Source organism: Ctenopharyngodon idella, chromosome 16 (genome assembly GCF_019924925.1).
Source record: "Ctenopharyngodon idella isolate HZGC_01 chromosome 16, HZGC01, whole genome shotgun sequence".
Classification (NCBI taxonomy): domain Eukaryota; kingdom Metazoa; phylum Chordata; class Actinopteri; order Cypriniformes; family Xenocyprididae; genus Ctenopharyngodon; species Ctenopharyngodon idella.
In genome coordinates, this window is record NC_067235.1 from 33,538,140 (window position 1) to 33,560,382 (window position 22,243).

General features: G+C 36.7%; 1 protein-coding gene across 1 annotated transcript in view; it reads left to right on the plus strand.

Annotated features, from left to right (window-relative positions):
• znf385d (zinc finger protein 385D) overlaps positions 1–22,243 on the plus strand; it is a 204,093-nt gene that overhangs the window by 129,813 nt on the left and 52,037 nt on the right. The window contains 1 exon segment of the mRNA XM_051866216.1: positions 3,681–3,823. Within this exon segment, the coding sequence (XP_051722176.1) occupies positions 3,681–3,823 (143 nt within the window).

The window sequence follows — 22,243 nt, forward strand, 5'->3', positions numbered from 1 at the left end:
GCTACTTCTTGACATTCTACTATAACTGTCTAGTAAAAGAGAAAAATAGCCAGGGAAAATAGCCGAAAATGCCAAAAGCAACCATTCTCTTGCTTTTATGTAAATTTAATTTATTTTTTACTACGTCAAATGATTAAATGATCCGTTAAGCCGTCTTCTTTGTTGTTGCTCAGTGATTTTTACGTTCTTTAGCTACGGCAGTTGACAGTGTACTTCCCGTCGCCATTGCCGTTCCATCAGCAGCTGTTGCTTAAAGTCCCTAGTATTCGAGACGCTGCTGTAAGCTGCTGTGTGAACGGGAAATTTCGAGACTCACACCTGTAAGTAAATGCGTTTGTCAATCCCAAAAACTGGCATTGCGAACGTAGCCTATGTGAGATCAACTTTTCTATCTCAGTTGTTTCTCCTAGTTTCTGCTGTTGTTGGTTATTGCTGCTGCTGCTGCCACCATCTCTGCTGCTGCTGTTATTGCTGCTGCTGATGGATATTGCTGCTGCTGCTGCTTCTGTTATTGCTGCTGCTGATGGATATTGCTGCTGCTGCTGCTGCTTCTGTTATTGCTGCTACTGGTGGATATTGCTGCTGCTGCTGCTGCTTCTGTTATTGCTGCTGCTGGTGAATATTGCTGCTGCTGCTGATGGATATTGCTGCTGCTACTGCTGCTGCTGCTGTTATTGCTGCTGCTGATGGATATTGCTGCTGCTGCTGCTCTTATTGCTGCTGCTGGTGGATATTGCTGCTGCTGATGATGGATATTGCTGCTGTTGCTGTTATCGCTGCTGCTGCTGCTGCTGCTTCTGTTATTGCTGCTACTGGTGGATATTGCTGCTGCTGCTGATGGATATTGCTGCTGCTACTGCTGCTGCTGCTGTTGCTGCTGCTGATGGATATTGCTGCTGCTGGTGGATATTGCTGCTGCTGATGATGGATATTGCTGCTGTTGCTGTTATCGCTGCTGCTGCTGTTATCGCTGCTGCTGTTATTGCTGCTGCTGCTGCTATCTCTGCTGCTGCTGTTATCGCTGCTGCTGCTGTTATTGCTGCTGCTGTAGCATAGCATACATGAATTACCTGTAGCAGATTTATACAGGTGGAGCTGGGGAAGGTGGGGGGTTTCTGAAAGCATGCTGCACTGCTATGCAAATGCTGACCAAGTATTTGAAGGTTGAACAGTGAGCTCATTGGCTACTGATACAGCTGTGCCCTATAGAGAACGATGTGATTGCAAGCAGATTGAGTTAAAGACCTATCAGCCTGCACCATCTAGAGTTTCATGACAGAACGTTGTATTAAATGATTAATTCACTTTCAAATGAAAATTACCCCATACTTTACTCACCCTCAAGCCATCCTAGGTGTATATGACTTTCTTTTTTCTGACGAAGATAGTCAGAGAAATATTAATAAATATCCTGACTGTATAATGGCAGTATGCGTTATCAAACGAGTATGAGCTGAAGAAAGTGTCTCCGTCCACATCCATCCATCATAAACATATTCCACACGTTAATAAGTAAAATATCTAGTTCCGTCAGACCGCCTTCCGTATTCAAATTACGGAACAAACGGAACTGGCGTCGCGTCAGTTCGCGTCCTGTAAGTTGAATAGGGAAGGTATAGGACGTACAGCGTAAGCTTTTTGAAGAATACGGAAGGCGGTCTGGCGGAAGCTAGATATTTTACTTCATAACTTTTTAAATATGGATATATTTTTTTACACAAACGCATCGCTTCACTTCAGAAGGCCTTTATTAACCCTCCGGAGCCGTGTGGAATATGTTTATGATGGATGGATGTGGATGGAGGCACTTTCTTCAGCTCATACTCGCCATTTCCATTATAAAGCTCGGATGGGTCAGGATATTTATTAATATTTCCACGATTGTGTTCGTCAGAAACAAGAAAGTCATATACACCTAGTATGGCTTGAGGGTGAGTAAATCTTGGGGTAATTTTCATTCGAAAGTGAACTAATCCTTTAATCTAATCTCTAGAGTTTCAGAAGAGCCTCTGAGAAAATGTCAAGCTATGAAATCAAAAGAAGAGAAAACAATTTGTTTTATGGGTTTCATTTTAGATAACATCTAAACCCATGAGTTAGAAAAATCACATAGGAGATCTCAATATCACAGCTGTTTCTCAGGCAAGAGATCAAATGGAGAATTTCTCTAAAGTCTCCATCTTTCTCCTGAGAAAAAGACCTTGGTAATCTAATTTGTTTAATTTGTAATTTGTGAGTTTAATTTGAATTTAAAGCTGTGCAATCAGAAGAATTGAAAACAAGTTGTTTTATGGATTTTATTTTAGTTTCACTTGCAATAAACAAGTAGAGACTGCCTTAATTCTCCTGCATCTCAGATGTTCCTCCTGAGACAAAAACCTCTTTTTCCTCCTCTGATCTCAAAAATGTGCTCATATTTGTCAAGATAAAGTTTGTAAGATATTTCAATATGGACTCAGACATTCCTCGTTTAGTTCTCATTTGACAAAATGATCTGAGCTGCTATTCACATGAATCTTTATCTATGTCTCTTTTTTTCTTTTTGTAGTAGAAACTTAAGTGATACTTAAATGAAACACAAAGCATAAAGCAAACCCTGAGTGGTCCATTTTTCTTTGGCATCACATTTCTGCAATGCTTTGAGTCTTTTTGTCTTTCTGCTCTGGCTTTTGTCTCCGTTTGGATACGGAACGCTGTTTCTTTTTCTGGTGCGTTAATGGGATGTGCTGTAAAAATCTGCCTTTTCCAGTGCCACCCACACAAACACTCGTACTGTAATAAAACAAGCCATTTACTTTTGTTTTCCGCCACTGGTTTCTGTCTCTCCCACTTGGACTAGAGTTTGTCTCTACTGCTATTACAGATAACAGCCAATCAAGCGTCTCAGTTTGACAAGCATATTGTTTTGGTATTTATAGTTCCAGGAGAGTGTGTTCAAAAGTAAATGATATGGCAGATAGTTTTAGTAATGGGTAAAAAGTCATGATGTCATCGGCGGCAGCATCCAGATCCTCAGCAGAGATTTCACTGCGTGTGGCAAAGAAATGTTCTGAATCACCATCATGTCATGCTTGAATTGAACTCATGAATTCTGTGCTCACTGTGATTTCGCCAACTATAGGCCGCGTTCCTGCATCAACATCCTTGTTGGTCCTAGAACAACATTCCTATCAGTCAATCAGATTTTTACGGATAGGCTTAAGCCAAAAGCTGCTTTGGTTTTCAGTTAGCCTGCACTTATCATGCAAAGTACTATCTATGCCAGGGTTAGAAGGGGAAGAAGTTGAAAAGTCATGTCATCCAAAGAGGAAAGTTGTGCATGATGTTTTATTTTAAAGAAAGATTACTCAATTTTCATTTGAGTAAAATAACATCAGGAATGTGCAACTGGCTTACCACCAGATAGCCAATTTACTTACACAAAAGTTTGGGATAACATTGCGCAGTTCATGTGGTGCGTTTGGCTTCCTATAGAGCTCATAACTAAATAAAACAGTCTGCCTTATGATGAGAAAGGATAATTTGGCATGCACATGTGAGGGATGTCAGCTAAAGAAAACAAATACATTTAATCACTAATCAATCTCTCCCCAGTGGTTGCACATGTGCTGGAGTTTGCTGTGCATCATCTCATAACCGGGTATGTTTCGTAACTTCTGTCTCTTTTGCTTCCTCCTCAGGTAATGCGTGTCAGAGCGGACTGGTGCCAGCGCTGGTACGAGCTCCTCTGCCCACTGTGCCGCCCTCTCTGGGTATGAAGCACTTCCTTCCCTTCCCTCTGGACAGCGGCTCCACACTCAGCCTCTTTCCCAGCTTCAGCAGCGTGAGTCACACAAACACACTCCGTCTAGAGGTGCTAATGAGGTTCGCTCTGTTCTTGCGCCGGTGGTTACACACGCCGTCCGTCGTGGTTTGAAGAGAGTGTCGCTTGTGGTAATTGTCACATGAGTGCTGGTTGTTTTAGGACTGTTCAGTGTGGAGTTGTTTGCAGTTTGTTCTGGAAATGCAAAGCCATTTGTTGTGAACTTCTGAAGATCATATAAACGTGTCAGTTGAAGCGGGAGATGATAGATGTATATCTGGCTTCCGAATAATAATTGGTGCTAAAAGAAGAAGAGAAAACAAACGGTCTTTATTTATTTAAGAAAAGGCACAAAGGACTTTCTCACAAAGTTTCTCACAGAGTTTCTAATAGATTCCCAGTGAGATTACGTATTGGAGACCTTTGCTTAAAAGGTTAGTTCACCCAGAAATGAAAATTCTGTCATTAATTACTCACCCTCATGTCGTTCCACACCCGTAAGACATTCGTTTATCTTCGGAAAACACAAATTAAGATATTTTTTGTGAAATCCGATGGTATCTGATCCACACATAGGCAGCAACGACATTGCATCTATGTGTGGATCAGATACCCTTCATCAAAAATATCTTAATTTGTGTTCTGAAGATGAACGAAGGTCTTACGGGTTTGGAACGACATGAGGGTGAGTAATAAATGACAAAAATTTCATTTTTGGGTGAACTAACCCTTTAAGAATCCTATTTCACAGAATACATAAAACTCGCTAAACTCGAATACGTAATAGTCAGAAAAGTCATCTTAATACGATCTCAAATACTTCTCATTAAATTATCAAAATAATCAGAGCTGATAGTAGCATTCGATTTATAGTTCTGTTCTCTTGCTGTCTATTTTTACTTCTCATATGGAATTCTAGAAGAAACATATGTGGCACATTTTGATTTTCTCAGATATTGATCATCAAATTCTCCCAAGAATTGTTTTTATAGCTCTGTACTTATACTGTACGACTCATTTGTGTCTATTTTAACTTCTTATGTAACTTTTGGAGAAAAATCTGAGACTTAATGATATAAATGACATAAATGATATAAACTTGATATCTCTTTAAAATCTCAATCGCTTCTCCAAGAAACAAATGAGAACAAGTGGAGAAAAAAGAAACTTCCAGCTTTTCAGATGTGTCACCATAGAAAAAGACCCCAGTATTCTCACGTCTCCTCTTGAATTCCAGAAGAGATCTCAACATTGTCTCAAACTGTGCTCAGATTTGCAAAAATACCTAAGTTTGGAATCAAAAGTCAGAGATCTCACTATGAACTCCGATATTGCTCATCAAATTCTCCCAAGACTAAACTATATATATTTTTTTTAATTTTATAGCTCTATAATCTTACTGTATGAATCACCTGTGTCTATTTTCACTTCTTTTGGAATTTTAGGAGAAAAATCTGAGACAAATCTGAGACTTAACGATAACTGAGAACTCCATTATGTCTCCTGAGCTTTGAAGGAGAAACCTCTGAGAAATGCTGAGATTGTACTAATCTGCTCATCAGGGTTTACCTGTTCCTATGAGAAAAAAAGAGTGAAATGATTTCTCTTTAAAATCTCAATCACTTCTCCAAGACACAAATGAGAACAAATGGAGAAAAAACTGAGAGAAACTTCCTGCTTTTCAGATGTGTCACAATAGAAAAAGACCCCAGTATTCTCACGTCTCCTCTTGAATTCCAGAAGAGATCTCAACATTGTCTCAAACTGTGCTCAGATTTGCTAAAAAAAAAAAAAAAAGTCTGGAATCAAAAGTCAGAGATCTCACTATGAACTCCGATATTGCTCATCAAAATTTCCCAAGACTAAATTATATATTTTGTTAATTTTATAGCTCTATAATATTACTGTATGAGTCGTTCATGTATATTTTTACTTCTTTTGGAATTTTAGGAGAAAAATCTGAGATAAATCTGAGACTCAACCATAACTGAGAACTCCATTATGTCTCGTGTGCTTTGAAGGAAAAACCTCTGAGAAATGCTGAGATTGTACTAATCTACTCATCAGGGTTTACCTGTTCCTATGAGAACAAATGGAGAAAAAATTGAGAGAAACTTCCTGCTTTTCAGATGTGTCACAATAAAAAAAGACCCCAGTATTCTCACTGCTCCTCTTGAATTCCAGAAGAGATCTCAACATTGTCTCAAACTGTGCTCAGATTTGCTAAAAAAAAAAAAAAAAGTCTGGAATCAAAAGTCAGAGATCTCACTATGAACTCCGATATTGCTCATCAAAATGTCCCAAGACTAAATTATATATTTTGTTAATTTTATAGCTCTATAATATTACTGTATGAGTTGTTCATGTATATTTTTACTTCTTTTGGAATTTTAGGAGAAAAATCTGAGATAAATCTGAGACTTAACGATAACTGAGAACTCCATTATGTCTCCTGAGCTTTGAAGGAGAAACCTCTGAGAAATGCTGAGATTGTACTAATCTGCTCATTAGGGTTTACCTGTTCCTATGAGAAAAAAAGAGTGAAATGATATCTCTTTAATATCTCAATTGCTTCTCAAATGGAGAAAAAAATTGAGAAGACTCTTGTTTTTCAGATGTATGTCCTTGAAAAATTCCCCAGTGTTCTCACACATCTCCTATAGAATTCCAGAAAAGATCTCAACATTGTCTCAAACTGTGCTCAGAAATCTCACTATGAACTCATCAGACTAAGACTAATATACCTTTACTGTATGTCTCATTTGTGTCTTTTTATTTCTCTTTGAATGATTTTAAGGAGAAACATCTGAGACAATGTTAATACTTACCATTTATTCTCTTGAGCTTTGAAAGAGCAATATCAGAGCAATCCTCTGGGATCACATTTCGCTGCATTGCTTTGGGATTTTTTGTCAGTATTATGCAAAAATGAGAAATTAATTTTTGCAAGATGCTGGTGTGGCACTAAAGCTCTCATCAGCGCTCACCCATTGTGCCACCGACAGATGGGAACCTCTCCGATTATTCCTGCATGTGCTTAAGTCTGTAAAAGCACAACAGACAGGCTGTGTTGTCCTAAGACAGCGTGACGCTGGGAGGGGATTTGGCTGGAGAGACGACTGAACTGGCTGGACCTGCGTTTGGAAAGTGGAGTGTGGGATTTTTCTAACATGCTGGTAACAGATGCACGCATGTGGAGCGGAGAGGCACAATCGTGCATCACAGAAGAGTTTAGTCATATGCACACACACACACACACACACACACACACACACACACACACTTGATAGCGGTTCAGAGAGAGGCAGCGATGGTCGCCAAGGCTGACATTTGCTCTGGATCTCTAATCTGTATTTAACAGACTTTTCCTTCAATAATGAGTTATGCATTGGCCATCCTCTGGAGCCGGTAATCTGATACTAGATTAACTCACAGTAATCTCTCTCTCTCTCTCTCTCTTGCTCTTATGTTATGTTGGCAAAGCAGACTCTCATATTGAATTCCAGAGTTGGCTTGATATGGGTTGTAAATGTATTTATGTCCCATTCTTTTCTTTCTTTATTTCTCTTGCACGTGGCACTATTGCAACAGCAGATTTTGCTATTCTGGAGTGCAGAAACCTGCAACAAATGCATTGTAGGTCACACTGGACAAGATCAATTGGGCTCCTCAAAATAATATATTGACAATAGATTTTCAACACATATTGTGTTATGGAATATGAGCGAACATATAAAAGCTATAAATCATGCTTTTCCTACTTTAAAGGGATAGTTCACCCCAAAATAGCAATTATGCCATCATTTATTAACCCTTGTGTTGATTCAAACCTGTAGCACACTGCTAGCATGCTACTTACTGCATACTGTGTAGTATACAGTGAATAGTACATCTAAAACTATAAATATTCTGTTTGCATGTGACATTATGTGCAAATTTAATTTTGCAAGTTGCGTCTAGTTATCATCTTGGAAATTTAATTTAATTTTGCATAATAATATATTGGCAATAAATAGACTGTATATTGCTTTCAACTGAATATGAATGAATCAAATATAAGGATCATTTGGCTGAATCATGGAAGGAATCAGTCAGCTTGGATGGCTCAAATTCTTATTGAAGTGCAGTTTTTATTTGTCAAAACGGCTAAATTTGATTGAGTTAAATTTGTTGCACTGTTGGTTACCCAGCATGCATTGTGGCTGGAGTCAAATCAGAGCTGTGCTGTAAAAGTGTGTGAAATGGGTTTAGTGGGGTATTTGTAGTTGGTTATAGGTTTAGATTTCACTGTAATATTGTGTGTTGGTGTTGTTGAGATTTATGGTCTAAAAAGTGTAGTGCCGGCTTGTCAGCCATGTTCATTATTGATAAACCTGCTTGTATGTTGTTGTTGCTGCTGTGACTGTCTGCATCCAGTGTGGTCTGATCAACAAAGCCTTTCTGAATAAAAGAAAGGCTGTCAGACGCCGTATGTTAGAGAATGAGAAAATAGAGAATATGTCAGAGCGAGAGGTTTGTGCTATGTGTGTGTGTGTGTGTGAGTGTGTTCTCAGGAAACGGTGAGGTCAGATCTATAGCTTGGTCTCAGAGGCGCATTAAACATTCACTGGTTCAAAATCGTAAACACAAAGGAATCTTATAGAATATGTTGGCAGGGATTTTCCAACCCTAATATATGTTAACAGCAATTTTACAGGGCTGGAATGATGTGCAGTTTTTTCCAAATAATGTGTATGTATAGAAGCCTGAAATGTACATATGAAGCAATATGAATTGGCTAATGTTAGAATAAAACTAAGTTAACATCAAAGTGACTTTGCCAAATTGATATGATGCATACTTACAAATGGAAAAATACACACAAAAAATGAGGTCTGTAAATCTTGTCCAGAGTTTCCACAGGTTTTGTCCTGTCTAGCCGATGTTTTGTCCGTCACTGAGGCTGTTTGGAATGGAATACTAGCATACTGCATACTGTCTAGTATACACTTGAATACTTGAAAATAGTATGTATTGTTTCATATTTTAAATATTGTTGTTATTATTATGATTGTTCATGTTAACATTATTATACATAATATATTAATAATAATAATTAAACTTTTATCCAATTTTTTTCAGAATTTAAAAAGATAAAAAGTAAAAATGTTAATACTTGAAGTTTTATTAAGTGTTAACAATGAGATTATGTGGTTTTTATGATCAGTTATCACTGCTTTTGTCACTTTTTACAAATGGATAAAACCAAAAAGTCATTTGGTTTAACCAAAATTTCGGTTTTACCGAATGACACTTTTGGTTATACCGAATGACGATATTTTCAAACAATGCTAACAGGCTGATATCTAGCAAAAGGACAATCAAATATTTTATATTTAGTACAAGTTTTTAAAATATTACAACATTATCCATGTTTTATAGCGGTTGTACCGAATGACCTGATGTTTCGGGACATGCGTATGAGCAAGTGAAAGCATGAATTTTTCAAATAGTTAAGAGAGAGTTAGTAACTTTGCTTCACAATCATGTGGTCCTTTGCAGGTGTCTGAATGATGTCACATCCTGTCACATGATATTGACCACATGATGGTCACTTTATATTGGTTACTCCGAATGACATCAATGAAATATATTTTTCCGGACATTCTTTCTCATAACAAAGCAACGACTTCTACACATAATTTTAATATCATTTTGCACTATGTTGATATATGATGTTATAAAATCATGCCAGAATAAAAAAATATGTACATTTATTACATTGTAAGATATTTTAATCACAAATGAAATGGCTGTATTGGCCTTTGGACGGTTAAACCGAATGACCTTTTGACACTTCAAAATCTTTAAAATACCTTTATATGTATCAAAATATAATTAAAACCTTTGGGATTCAATCAAAGAGATCTAGTTGTACTACCTTACATATTTTGGATGTCATATCTTTGTTTTTTATTATTATTAAGGCCTTAGGACAAAAAAAATGACCCGTCAATGTCATTGACCCATATATGTCCAAACAATATTAATACTTCAAAAAGTAACAAAAAATATATAATAAATAATAATTCAAGTATTTGACTTTCACTGCGGACAGAAACATTGTTGACACTGGAAGCGTGTGGCATTGCGCCGGGTTAGCAATATATTTAGACAGTTATGACTCTCTGGGTTATACTGCGATATAAAACGCTGCTACTAGGTCTGATATGAAAGTTATGAAACATCAGACAGGAGTTTTTGGAAGGCATGAGTCTCAGGTGGACATGGAATCTGGGCGGATTATGTGTATCTGACGCAGATCCAGCGAAGAAAAGTTAAGCAGTGCTTTTATAGTAGAGATCATATGAGGCCAGAAGATAATATCATACCAATATTAAGCGTTGAGCAGAAGAATCCAATCCACTGTTTTTTTCCATGCCTCTCTGTTCAAAGCTCCCAGTGAAGAACGACGTGCTCGGGGTGTGTCCGAAAAAAGAGAGGAGAACGAATGGATGAGGCTGAGCCGTTTTCTGTTAAGGCCCACGAAAATACCATTTATCTTTCCTGAAGCCTGCATTTGTCTGCGAGAAACAATACAAACTCTATTTCCCCTGTAGAGAAGTCTGCACTACGCTATTGATTTCTCAGTGGAAAATTGCTCCAGAGTGGAACGCTGGGAGTGACACATGGGCCTCAACGCTGTCTGCTCGACCCACCGTACCGCAGCCTGTTTACTGGATGAGTGCGTACCTGTTTTATTCTGTTTCTTTAGGCCAGGGTTTCCCAAATGGGGGTCCATGCAGTTGATAGTATAGGGAACACATATAAACTATTAACTATGACTTTTCCCTCAATAAACTCCTAATTTACTGCTCATTAATAGTTAGTAAGGTAGTTGTTATGTTTAGGTATTGGGTAGGATTAAGAATCTAGAATAAGGTCATGCAGAATAAGGCATTAATATGTGCTTAATAAGTACTAATAAATAGCCAATATTCTATTATTATCCATGCTAATAAGCAACTAGTTAAAAGACCCTAAAGTAAAGTGTTACCAAAGCTAATTATTCAGTAACACTTTAGTACGGGGAACAATTCTCACTTTTAACTGCTTATTAACTTGCATATTGGCTGTTTATTAGTACTTATAAAGCACATATTAATGCCTTATTCTGCATTAACATATTCTACATGCCCAAATCCTACCCAATACCTAAACTTAAACGCTACGACAACTACCTTACTGACTATTAATAAGCAATAATTAGGTGTTTATTGAGGCAAAAGTCGTAGTTAATAGTGAATATGTGTTCCCCATAAGTGTTACCAATTATTCATTCAATCATAGAAAATTAAAATTGAAATAAATAAATAGTACTGCACAATTAATCAAAACAAAAATGAATTAATGTGGTTATCAAATCTCTCTGCATGTCGCTTATAACGTGCGTTTGAACATGCAATGTGTTCCAGGATCACTTTTTTCACATTTGTATAATTTCCAACATTTTGGACATATGTTTTTAGTGTTTTAACAGATTTATAACAAGATAAAAAAGCATCACTTAAAGGTCTCCGTTCATTATTCCACCAAAATAAGAGCTTGAGGATTTAACATTTGAAAGTGAAGAATTTGAGACGTATTAGCATTGTAATATATACTGTAAAATAATAATTATCAAATATTAATTTTATATTTTAAGCTACAATTGTATTATAACAATAAAATATATATAATGTGTGTGTGCGTATATAAACAGTTCAAAAGGTTGGGGTCAGTAAGATTTTTGAAAGAAATTAATACTTTTATTCAGCAAGGATGCATTTAATTGATCAAAAGTGACAGTGTAGACATTTATAATGTTACAAAAGATTCTATTTCAAATAAAATTCATCAAAGAATCCTGAAAAATATATCACAGTTTCCACAAAAATATGAAACAGCACAACAGAAATGTTTCTTGAGCATCAAATCAGCATATCAGAATGATTTCTGAAGGGTCATGTGACACTGAAGACTGGAGTAATAATGATGAAAATTCAGCTTTGATCACATGATATAAATTACAGTTTACTATATATTCACATAGAAAACAGCTATTTTAAATTGGAATAATATTTCACAATATTACTGTTTTTATTGTATTTTTGATCAAATAAGTGCAGCCTTAAGAGCAAAAGAAACTAATTTCATGTATTTTTTTATAGAGTTAAAAAAAAAATTAACTTATATTTCTTTTAAAAATAATATATATAAATATATGTATTAGTAGTACTATATTTTTTATATACAAATGTGCTGTTCAGTTATTTCAAAAGTAACTTAAAATCTCAGGTGATAATTCAAGAAAATATTTTTTAGCTAATGTATAAACTTAAGGGATAAATTAGGTGTGTGTGTGTGTGTGTGTGTGTGTGTGAGACGTGTGTCTTTTAAACTTCATGTTGAGCTGCAGCGCAGTAAACAGACACACGCAGCTGCGCCGGTTTCTCATTCCCACCCTGTTCCCGCTCTCACGGCGATGCTTTGTTCCCTGGTGATCTGCCAATGGCCTCTCCCTGGTGGAATGCACTGATAATAACCCCGGGTTTTTACGCCGATGTTGCAGCTGAGCGTAATATACTACATTTTGATTAAAACAATTTGTGCTTTTGCAGATGCAGAATCGCTGGGAGAACGGAGATGTATCGGAGCCCGGAGGGGGTTTAGTTGGCTAAATTGAAACGTCTCTCAAATCCTGACATATTCCGTGAGCTGTTTTCCATACACATAAAGCATTCCTCTGGGTCTGAATCATCTGTATTATTGTTTTTAGTGACCTCAATGCATTAATGGAGCAGGTACGGCCCTCTTCGTGACACCCAGCAGAATCATTCAATGTCACAACTCTGTGATGTCACGATAGATCACGTTTGACAGCGTACAGCATGAATTTACCGCTGTCAAATTGATGCTTTTCATGTTACAAACTACCAGCCGCTGACCTGAATGGGTCATATACATGCTGGGAGGGTAAATGCTCTCTGAAATTCAATCTCAACACCGCCATGCTTTGTTTCAGGTGCATATTACTTTGACAGATATTTTTGGCTGTTTTCACACTTTCATTGATTTCACCCTCCTCCAGCTGTTCCCATTTTTCTTTTCACATGGTAGTTTTGGGTTAAAGTTCAGTTTAGCTTAAGAAATGTTTGGAAACCAATGCAAAGCAAATTTACAAAAAAAAGGGGGGAAATTGATGTATTGAAGTAAGTAATCAGCTTAAAAAAAAGCAAGAGTAAATTAAGTAATGAATATCCAGTTAGTTTAATATGTCAATATTTCAATTAATATACTCTAAAATGTTAATATTTAATAGCAAGGTTACTATTTTAATATACATTGGTATATTTTGTAGTGCAAACATCTTAAAGAGGACCTTTAATGCCCCTTTTACAAGATGTAATATAAGTCTCTGGTGTCCCCAGAGTGTGTCTGTGAAGTTTCAGCTCAAAATACCCCACAGAGCATTTATTATAGCTTGTCAAATTTGCCCCTATTTGGGTGTGAGCAAAAACACGCCGTTTTTGTGTGTGTCCCTTTAAATGCAAATGAGCTGCTGCTCCCGGCCCACTTTTCAGAAGAGGGCGGAGCTTTAACAGCTCACGCTTCGGTCGCTCAACAACAACAAAGCTGGAGAATCTCACGCAGCCAAAATGAGGATTGTCAGTAACGGTGTTCAGCCTTACATTGTTCAAACCGGAGTCTGACGACAAACAAACTTGCTTGTTCTTTTGGGAAATGATGCACATTTGCTGATTTATGTAGTATGCATCATACCATGTTTCACCACTGAACACGTTTGTGCTGTCACGCAAGCCTCTTTACACCTATAACACATAATGAAAGGCTGGCCCACCACTCCAAAGTCTCTGGAGAACCTCACTTAAGTCTTCAAACACAAGCTTTTGTCCCAGATTTATGAGGTCGACGTGAGTTTAAAGAGCATAGGCTGTTTAAATCGATAGCCTACAGCCATGCTTGTCTTTGCAGAGGGGGTAACGCTCACTGCTGTAATGTGGTCATCCCCCCTTCACGTCCAATTCCTGTTTTACATGCGAGTCTACAAGATATACAACCATCTCACTTTCCTTCGGGGTCAAATGGAGTTTTCAGACTCTATACTAGCTGTGTTTACATGCAGCCTGAGAATGCATTGCTAATCCCACTGTTGAAATGAAACAGGTTCATGTAAACACCTCAGGTGGTGTAGATTTTAAATAATTGATTAAATCAAAGAATAGAGGCATTGTAAACAACTCAATCTGGCTACTTTGATTCTCTGATTCTAGACTATCTTGCGTGCATGTGTAGCTTTTATTGTATTTGTTAAGCGAAGTTATAGATGTAAAAAGAAAGCTTTTTTGGCATATTTTCAGATAGAAAGGCAAACACATTTAATGCACTTGGATGATGTGCTGATTGAACTCGTCTGCTCCTGAAGCAACCAGAGACAACACAAATTGACTTTGATTTACCTTCAGAAGTTATTCAAATGCAAATAAATACAAAAAATATACGTAGAAGACATATTAGGGTTCCTTTGAAGATATAATACTTGTCAAAATTAATCAGGAAAATAAGATTTTCTTATCAAAGTGCTAAAAAGTTGTGTTGCAAAAATGAGCACACCCTCTTGAAAGATACAATTTAAAACTAAATAAAAATTTTCTGGAGCAGTTTAAAGGCAATTATTGAACAGGCATGTTAAACCAAAACATGTAAATAAGCGTGTGTGTGTTTACTTTGTTAAAATTGGTTATAATTTGCTAGTTTAATATTTGTGAATAATTTCCAATTTCAGATTGGCAAGCTGAAGTCGCTCTGTTGTGCATCAAGATAGAAACAATATTTCATTCTTCAGCATATTTTAGTGATTTACAAGCTTCATCCAAAAGTGAACATGCTGTCATTATTTATTCATTCTAATGACTTTGAAAACAATGAAAATGAATGCTGACTACAGATGTCAAGCAAGATTTTCAGTGGTTATCGGTAAATGATGTCTTTTCCTCATACAAATCTGCTTGAAATCATATGATTTGAAATATAGAGAATAAGTCATATTGACTAGTTTTATTATTCTTTTATTTTTTGTGCTTTTTGTCCTTTCTTAAGCTTGTCAGCTCTGGTGCATGTCCACTTGTATTGTGGAGAACAGCTTAGACATTTGGTTAAATATATTTTTGGCATGAAGAAAAGAAGTCATACAGGTTTGGAACGATATGATGGTCAGTAAATTTTCTTTGGCGAAATTTTCTTTGTTCCTTTAATCCTGGAACTCGAGCAGACAGTGTAATACTGAACTCAAGAGCTCTCACAAAAAAAGACAATAAACTTTCTAATCTGATGAAAAGATCATGAAGCAGGACACAGAAATCCATTTGTCTAATCTTCTCACCCATTTCCTTTCACCCTTTCTGAAAGTTCACGAAGAATGGCAATATACCACATATGATGTATCTTGTGTGTCTATCACCTTTTCCCTTTCATGTTTGGTATCACAGTCCATGTCCTGGTTAAAATTGCTTATTTCTCTAGGTTTAAAAGGGGACCTATAATGCCCTTTTTACAAGATGTAATATAAGTCTCTGGTGTCTCCAGAATGTGTCTGTGAAGTTTCAGCTCAAAATACCCCACAGATCATTTAATAACAGCTTGTCAAATTTGCCCCTATTTGGGTGTGAGCAAAAACACACCGTTTTTGTGTGTGTCCCTTTAAATGCAAATGAGCTGCTGCTCCCGTCCCCCTTTCCAGAAGAGGGCGGAGCTTTAACAGCTCGCGCTTCGGTCGCTCAACAACAACAAAGCTGGAGAATCTCACGCAGCCAAAATGAGGATTGTCAGTAACGGTGTTCAGCCTTACATTGTTCAAACCGGAGTCGACACTGATGGAGAGACTCAGGAAGAAGTTACAACTTTTAGACGTTTCTGAATGGTTAGTGGATAAATTTATGTAGTTGCTGTGAGTTTCAACTCATCCACTAGCATGTGCCGTCATGTTAATCTTTTGTGCAAATTCAGTGTTGAATTGACCCTCGTTTGTGAAGCAGTCCGGTGTAAAATGACGGCATGTCAACAACACTCTACTACAACAACTCTTCCTCTTCTCTAAAGCAGCCCAACATGGCCTCGCCACCTTTGTTGTGTGTTCTCGGGGGCGGAGTTTATGTACATTTTGGGGTTTGTGATGTCACCAACCCAGGAAGAAGCTCGTTGTAGTCCCTACCAGCCGTTTGTTGTAGTCCTTAAAAAGTGATTTCTGTAATAGAAAATATCTCCTTTGCATTGAACTTTGAGTGTCGTAACTTTGCAGATGTTGTTTATGCTCAAACAGCAACATTAGACACTAACTAAAGTTAAAAAAGTGAAATCATAATCAACCACCCCTTTAAATATTCTTGAAAACATTTGGGATAATGTAAGTAAGCATGTCAACAAAATTGACAAAAACACTGTTCTAGTGGTTTTTGGATATTTTAATCCAAAAATCTTACATATTGTGCCTTTAAGTGAACTTTACGCATTATACCTTCACCCATGCAATTGGATTCTGTCAGTGGGCCAATGGCTGGTCCTTACAACAGTGTAATTGAAGAAGCAGGATAGTTCGTTTCACGCTATTTTGCCTCTGTGTTGTGTTGTGTTCAGTGGCGTGTGCTCATATTCACCTTCCTCTCTTTCACACCATGATCAATCTTGTTCAGTTAGCATGGAAGATAACCATCAGGAGATGAATGGACTCATTTCTGATGTCATGGATCTTGTTAAGGATTTCTCAGCCCATCTCCGTGAGGAACACTTGAGTGAGCATGAGCGATTCTTCACTTTCCAATGGAATTCTGCAAGACAGAACCAATTTGCATAAGGGTTGGAAGAAATATTCACATATTTACAATATATTTATGTTGATTCTGATGGCGATATAAAAAATCAGCTTCATGATTGCAATGATTTTATTGTGCTTATTGTTTGACCATCATTTTCTTCCTTTTTGGATCTTTTCTTGTCATGTATATAAGACCATTTAAGACGTTTTCAGCAGTTTCTCTAATGTAAACTTCAGAAACAAAAACGCCATAAGAATTGGAAAGTTTGATTTATTTCATTTAATCAGTTTTACTTAATTCAAAGCTGACTGAACAATTTGTTTGCATCATCTTTCAAAAATATTTCTGGAAGTCATTTTCCTTGTATTTAAACTTTGGTAAAAAAAAAAAAATATATATATATATATATATATATATATATATAAATATATATATATATATATATATATCACAGTTTTTTATTGCAATTTATGTATATATTGGTGCATTTAAATGCAAATAATCAAATATTCTTCCTAGTGTTCATTTAGTGAAAGACAGTGTGGAAAACACGCCATGATTATTTTAACTAAATTTTACTGCTTATGAATTTACTTGGCAACAGTGAATTTGTTTGAAATGATGTGATTTTCTTCGCCCAGCTCCAGTTACTGTAACATCATCAGTTTCAGTCTTGTTTTAAGTTGTTTTGTAAGTCTGAAGGCGTAGAGAAACTTTGGGAGGTCTGCGATGCGGTCTTTTGTTGGCTAAATGTTGTATAAATCTAAACATAGCTGTATTGTTGGAGTGTTGAGACCTGTGTAGGAGGCTCTGCTGCAGAATCTGTGATTACGGTATCTGAGTTCAGTGAAAACCCCACTCACAGAGGAGAAGCGAGATGGAGATGAAGATACAAGTGGGCATGAGCTTCTCATAACAAGCATAAACAGCTCCAGAAAGCTTGACCTTAGGCTAGGAACGATGAAAATAGACACATAAGTCCACCTCTGTAGATTACTGAACCGCTTCTGCTCTGTTTGGGAGGTTAGACGCGTAACTCTTATATAATTCCTTGAGTGGAGGAGAAACTTTCACAGCTGTTCTGTCACGGTGAGTGTAGAGCAGAGCGGTCGAGCATGTATTACAGAATAATGTGCTTTCCTAAAGTGCTGCTGTTATGCGATTTTAAAGGCTGCTAATTTTGGAGTCTCCTACAGTAGGTTTACATGCATCCAAGGTCAAAAAACACTTTAATTTTCTCATAATACACATTGCAGCATCACCTCTTTCCTCACAGTGTCTGAAACAGTTCAATAAAGGATACAGTCTCTCTTTTCCAAGAGCTATTGGTTGGTCAGATGGCCCAGTCTGTTGTGATTGGTCTACTGCTGCCAATGAAGACCATAGGCTGGCGTTATGCAAATGTGTTACAAAAATACGTAAGTTTGAGCCGGAAGTAAGACTGGAATTACTGATGACTCAATTCAAGCAGTTCAGAATCGCTGCTCTCTTTTAGGAGATTATGGGCCAGATTTACTGACTGTTTGCGGCAGCGCAAACCCTCTTTTGGCGTTAAAAATGACTGCCAGGATTTAATAAAGATGCAAAGTGAAAAATTAGAGCTGAAATTTTTATTTTTGTGACTGACCTTATTGCATATCCATTTGTAGGAGTTTCCCTTTCAGATGCAAAATTTATGGGAGGAGACTATTTAAATGAATCATGCAAGGTGATTTACTAAGGTTTGTGCTAGTCAATTTACTGGTATTTGCGCCATTATTTACCGCCCAAAAAAAAGCATGTCTTAAACCAGACGCTAATACTCTTGGTAGATTGCGTTGGTCATTATGGAAATGATCTGGCTGCGTCTGTGTTCGTTAATTTGCGTGTTGTCAGTAGATCACGCGCAGAACTTTCCGCTCCCGTTGGCACTTTTTTGGAATTGCGCTCATGCTAATTTGCCCTGTTTAGTAAATCTGGCCCAATAACTTTATTTGTCATGCACTTTTGATGCTTTATATTCACAAACAGCTATATTACAGACTACATGAAAGGTACACTATATAAATGTTGGGTTAAAAATAACCCAAGTTGGGTTGAAAATGGACAAACCCAGCGATTAGGTTGTTTTAACCCAGTGGTTGGGTTAAATGTTTGCCCAACCTGCTGGGTAGTTTTATTTAACTCAACTATTGTTTGAAAATTAGTATATTGCTTGCTTAAAATGAACCCAAAAATGTTGGAAATTAACATTTATTAATATGTTTAACAAATGAACATTTAATAATAATAATTAAACAATAAACTTTTATTAAATTGCTTAAGAATAAATGTTCACCTTTTGATTATTATTGTTGCCTCTAGTAATTATGTGTCTGATTTTTAATTTCCAACATATTTTGGGTTCATTTTAAGCCAGACATATAGTCATTTTTTAACAATAGTTGAGTTAACTACCCAGCAAACATTTAACCCAACCACTAGGTTAAAACAACCTAATCGCTGGATTTGTCCATTTTCAACCGAGCATTTTTAGAGTTAATATCTGAAAAAGCATAATATGGCACTTTAAGAGATGTTCCTGGTCATGATTACTCAAGGCATGTTGTTCCAAAGAAATTACTAACTTACTCTTCCTCTGTCATGAATCATTTTTATTTTTCACAATTCAGTCAGTTCCTGTTTGATAAAATTTGATAAAATCATCCCACCCTACTCTCCCGTCCAAGAATGTGAAATATTATTAGTTTAAAACAGCTGTTTTCTATGTGAATATATATTAAAATGTAATTTATTCCTGTGATCAAAGCTGAATTTTCAGCATCATTACTCCAGTCTTCAGTGTCACATGATCCTTCAGAAATCATTATAATATGATGATTTGCTGCTCAAGAAACAGTTGTCCTGCTTAAACTGTGATAGAAAGTTCAAAAGAATTTGAAATAGAATCTTTTGTAACATTATAAATGTCTTTACTCTCACTTTTGATCAATTTAATGTGTCCTTGCTGAATAAAAGTAACGGTTTGGATAGTAGTGTACATATTTTCTTGTTGAATATCCCTTTTCCCAAGTCAAATGTGTTGTGAATGGGTGTGGTAAATGACAAGTTTGCATCTTGGAAAGCAGCGTCCCAAACACTGGTCAACAGTGTGTACGAACATCTCTCATATCACAGTGATGCAGACGGAGCACCAGCGGAGAGGTGAGCCGCCCGTTTGCTGCGTAATGAAAGGCTTTTCTACAGCAGCAGGTGTGTGATACGGGCTCTATTCAGGAAGGTCTTTGTGTCTCTGTGTGTGTGGGCAGAGGTTGTGCTGAAGCACCTCAATTGAAGCTTCTACTGCAATGGCCATTTACCCATCAGCCTCTGCTCTCCGCTCCCATCTGTCAGTGAGTGCTTTTCTCAGTTCAAGAGTCTGTGCTCTTTATCCTGCAGGGTTGTTCTTTTCATTGCGGCCAGATCCTGTTCACTTTCACATTACTGCATTTTGGACATTTTGACTATTTGAGGACTGCATTTACCAGTTTTTAGCAGGTATCTGCCACAGATTAGATCTTTTTGTGTGCATTTAAACATCCAAAACATACTTTTTTTGCATCCAATTTGAGTCACTTTTATATGTGGGCTCGACAGTGCGTGCGTTTCACTCGCATTTGTGACTGTGCAAACTGTTAAATGTATTTAGGAGTAGACTATATGTGCGAATAAAGTCAGTTTTGTCAAATTTAAGATCATAAAAAGTCTTAAATATCTTAAATGGTATAACTAAAGTCTTAATTATCATTTTAAAGAGGTCTTAAATTTGAGGCTGGAAAACAGGAATCATGATACGACTTAATGTGATTATTGGTGATTATTTAATTGTGAGCACTGCACGTTCAAAGTCTAAATGTGGCACTTTTGCGCATTCTACAGGTTCACCACGGACTTATGTCAAATGATTGCTAATGATCTACTGTTGATGAATTATGACAATGGTGTTTGTATTGTAATATGTTTTAGATTGTTGTAAGAGTACATATTTTATCTCCCTCATATATTTGAATGAGCAGCTGGTAGCGGGAAAGACATTTCAAAATAAGAGTCCCGTTGTATTTTAGGCTTTTTTCTTTATCTGGCATTTAATTCAATGTTTATAATATTAATAATAAATACAGTTCGAAGCAGAAATATTTAAAAGCAGTGTAGTATTAAAATCAATTAAATCATTTTGCTTGTAAATGTCTCCTCATATCCGTTTATTAAGAAAAAAACAAACAAATTATTTAATAAATTTTCATTGCACCCCTAAAGTTCTTTATGCACTCCTAAATTTTTCAAATTAAAGGGTTAGTTTACCCAAAAATAAATTTATGTCATTAAGGACTCACCCTCATGTCACGCAAAAAGTATTTTTGCGCACAAAAAGTATTCTTGTCGCTTCATAACATTAAGGTTGAACCACTGTAGTCACACTGACTGTTTTAACAATGTCTTTAGTAGCTTTCTGGACCTCAAAAGGTGCAATGACATTGTCGCCAATGTGTGGTTCAGATACCCTTGGATTTCATCAAAAATATCTTAATTTGTGTTCAGAAGATGAACGAATGTCTTACGGGTGTGGAACGACATGAGGGTGAGTAATTAATGACAGAAATTTCATTTTTGGGTGAACTAACCCTTTAAGGGCCACATGTACTCCTTGGGAAAAAAGCAAGTGTCAAGCCCTGCCAATGCACAATACATATCTAATCTGTTATTTTACAATTTTGCCTTACAATCCACATATTTATATTTGTGCATGTCTAAACAAAGTCATTTTCTAAGTTTTCTTCAAAGACGAACGTCTTTGGCCATTGCAGCACCCTCTAATCCTCTACATACAGCGTTTGGCTGCTGCTATCCCGGACTGAATGTCATCATGTATTGTTGATGCAAGTAAGGTACAACCCAAAATGCCACTGTAACAAATCACAGAATTAAAAATGAGGCCCCGTTTTGGCATGTTTGCATATGGTCCTGGTTTTCGATCTGTATGAAATGTCATGCAATTAACATTTTTTAATGATGCTGTCAAGTACCCGTTTACTCATAACCATCCCTGTTTCAGATGGCCTTAATGATTTGGGCAGATTGATTAGATTCAGTTTTGTTTTATTAGTATTTATATACGTACTATTATAGTATTTATGAATATTTTGATATCAAAAAGGATGTGACCTTTACACTTGCTCCTGAGAGCCTCTCCTCCATTCAATGACACATGAAACGAATGCTTATACAATGTTCAGGATAATGCTGATTCTGTACTGTGAAGTCAATGTGTCATGCAAAGAAAAGGGATTCATTCAAACTATAGTCTCACATAGTCGAATCTATATATTCTATAGTCTCAAATATACTCAAATATATTCTCTAGTCTCAAATATACTTTATAATCAAACTATCATAACAGTTTTTATGTTTGAGTTCATGTTAGGGCTGGCCCCTAATAGTCGACCAGAAGAGGCTTATTAGTCGCAGGGAAAAAAAAACTCCACAGGAAGTGGTGATGTCACGCAGTCCGTGAGGGATGAATCATTAACTGGTAATCGTTAGGTTGGTCCTTGTGGTAATTACAGTATGTCGG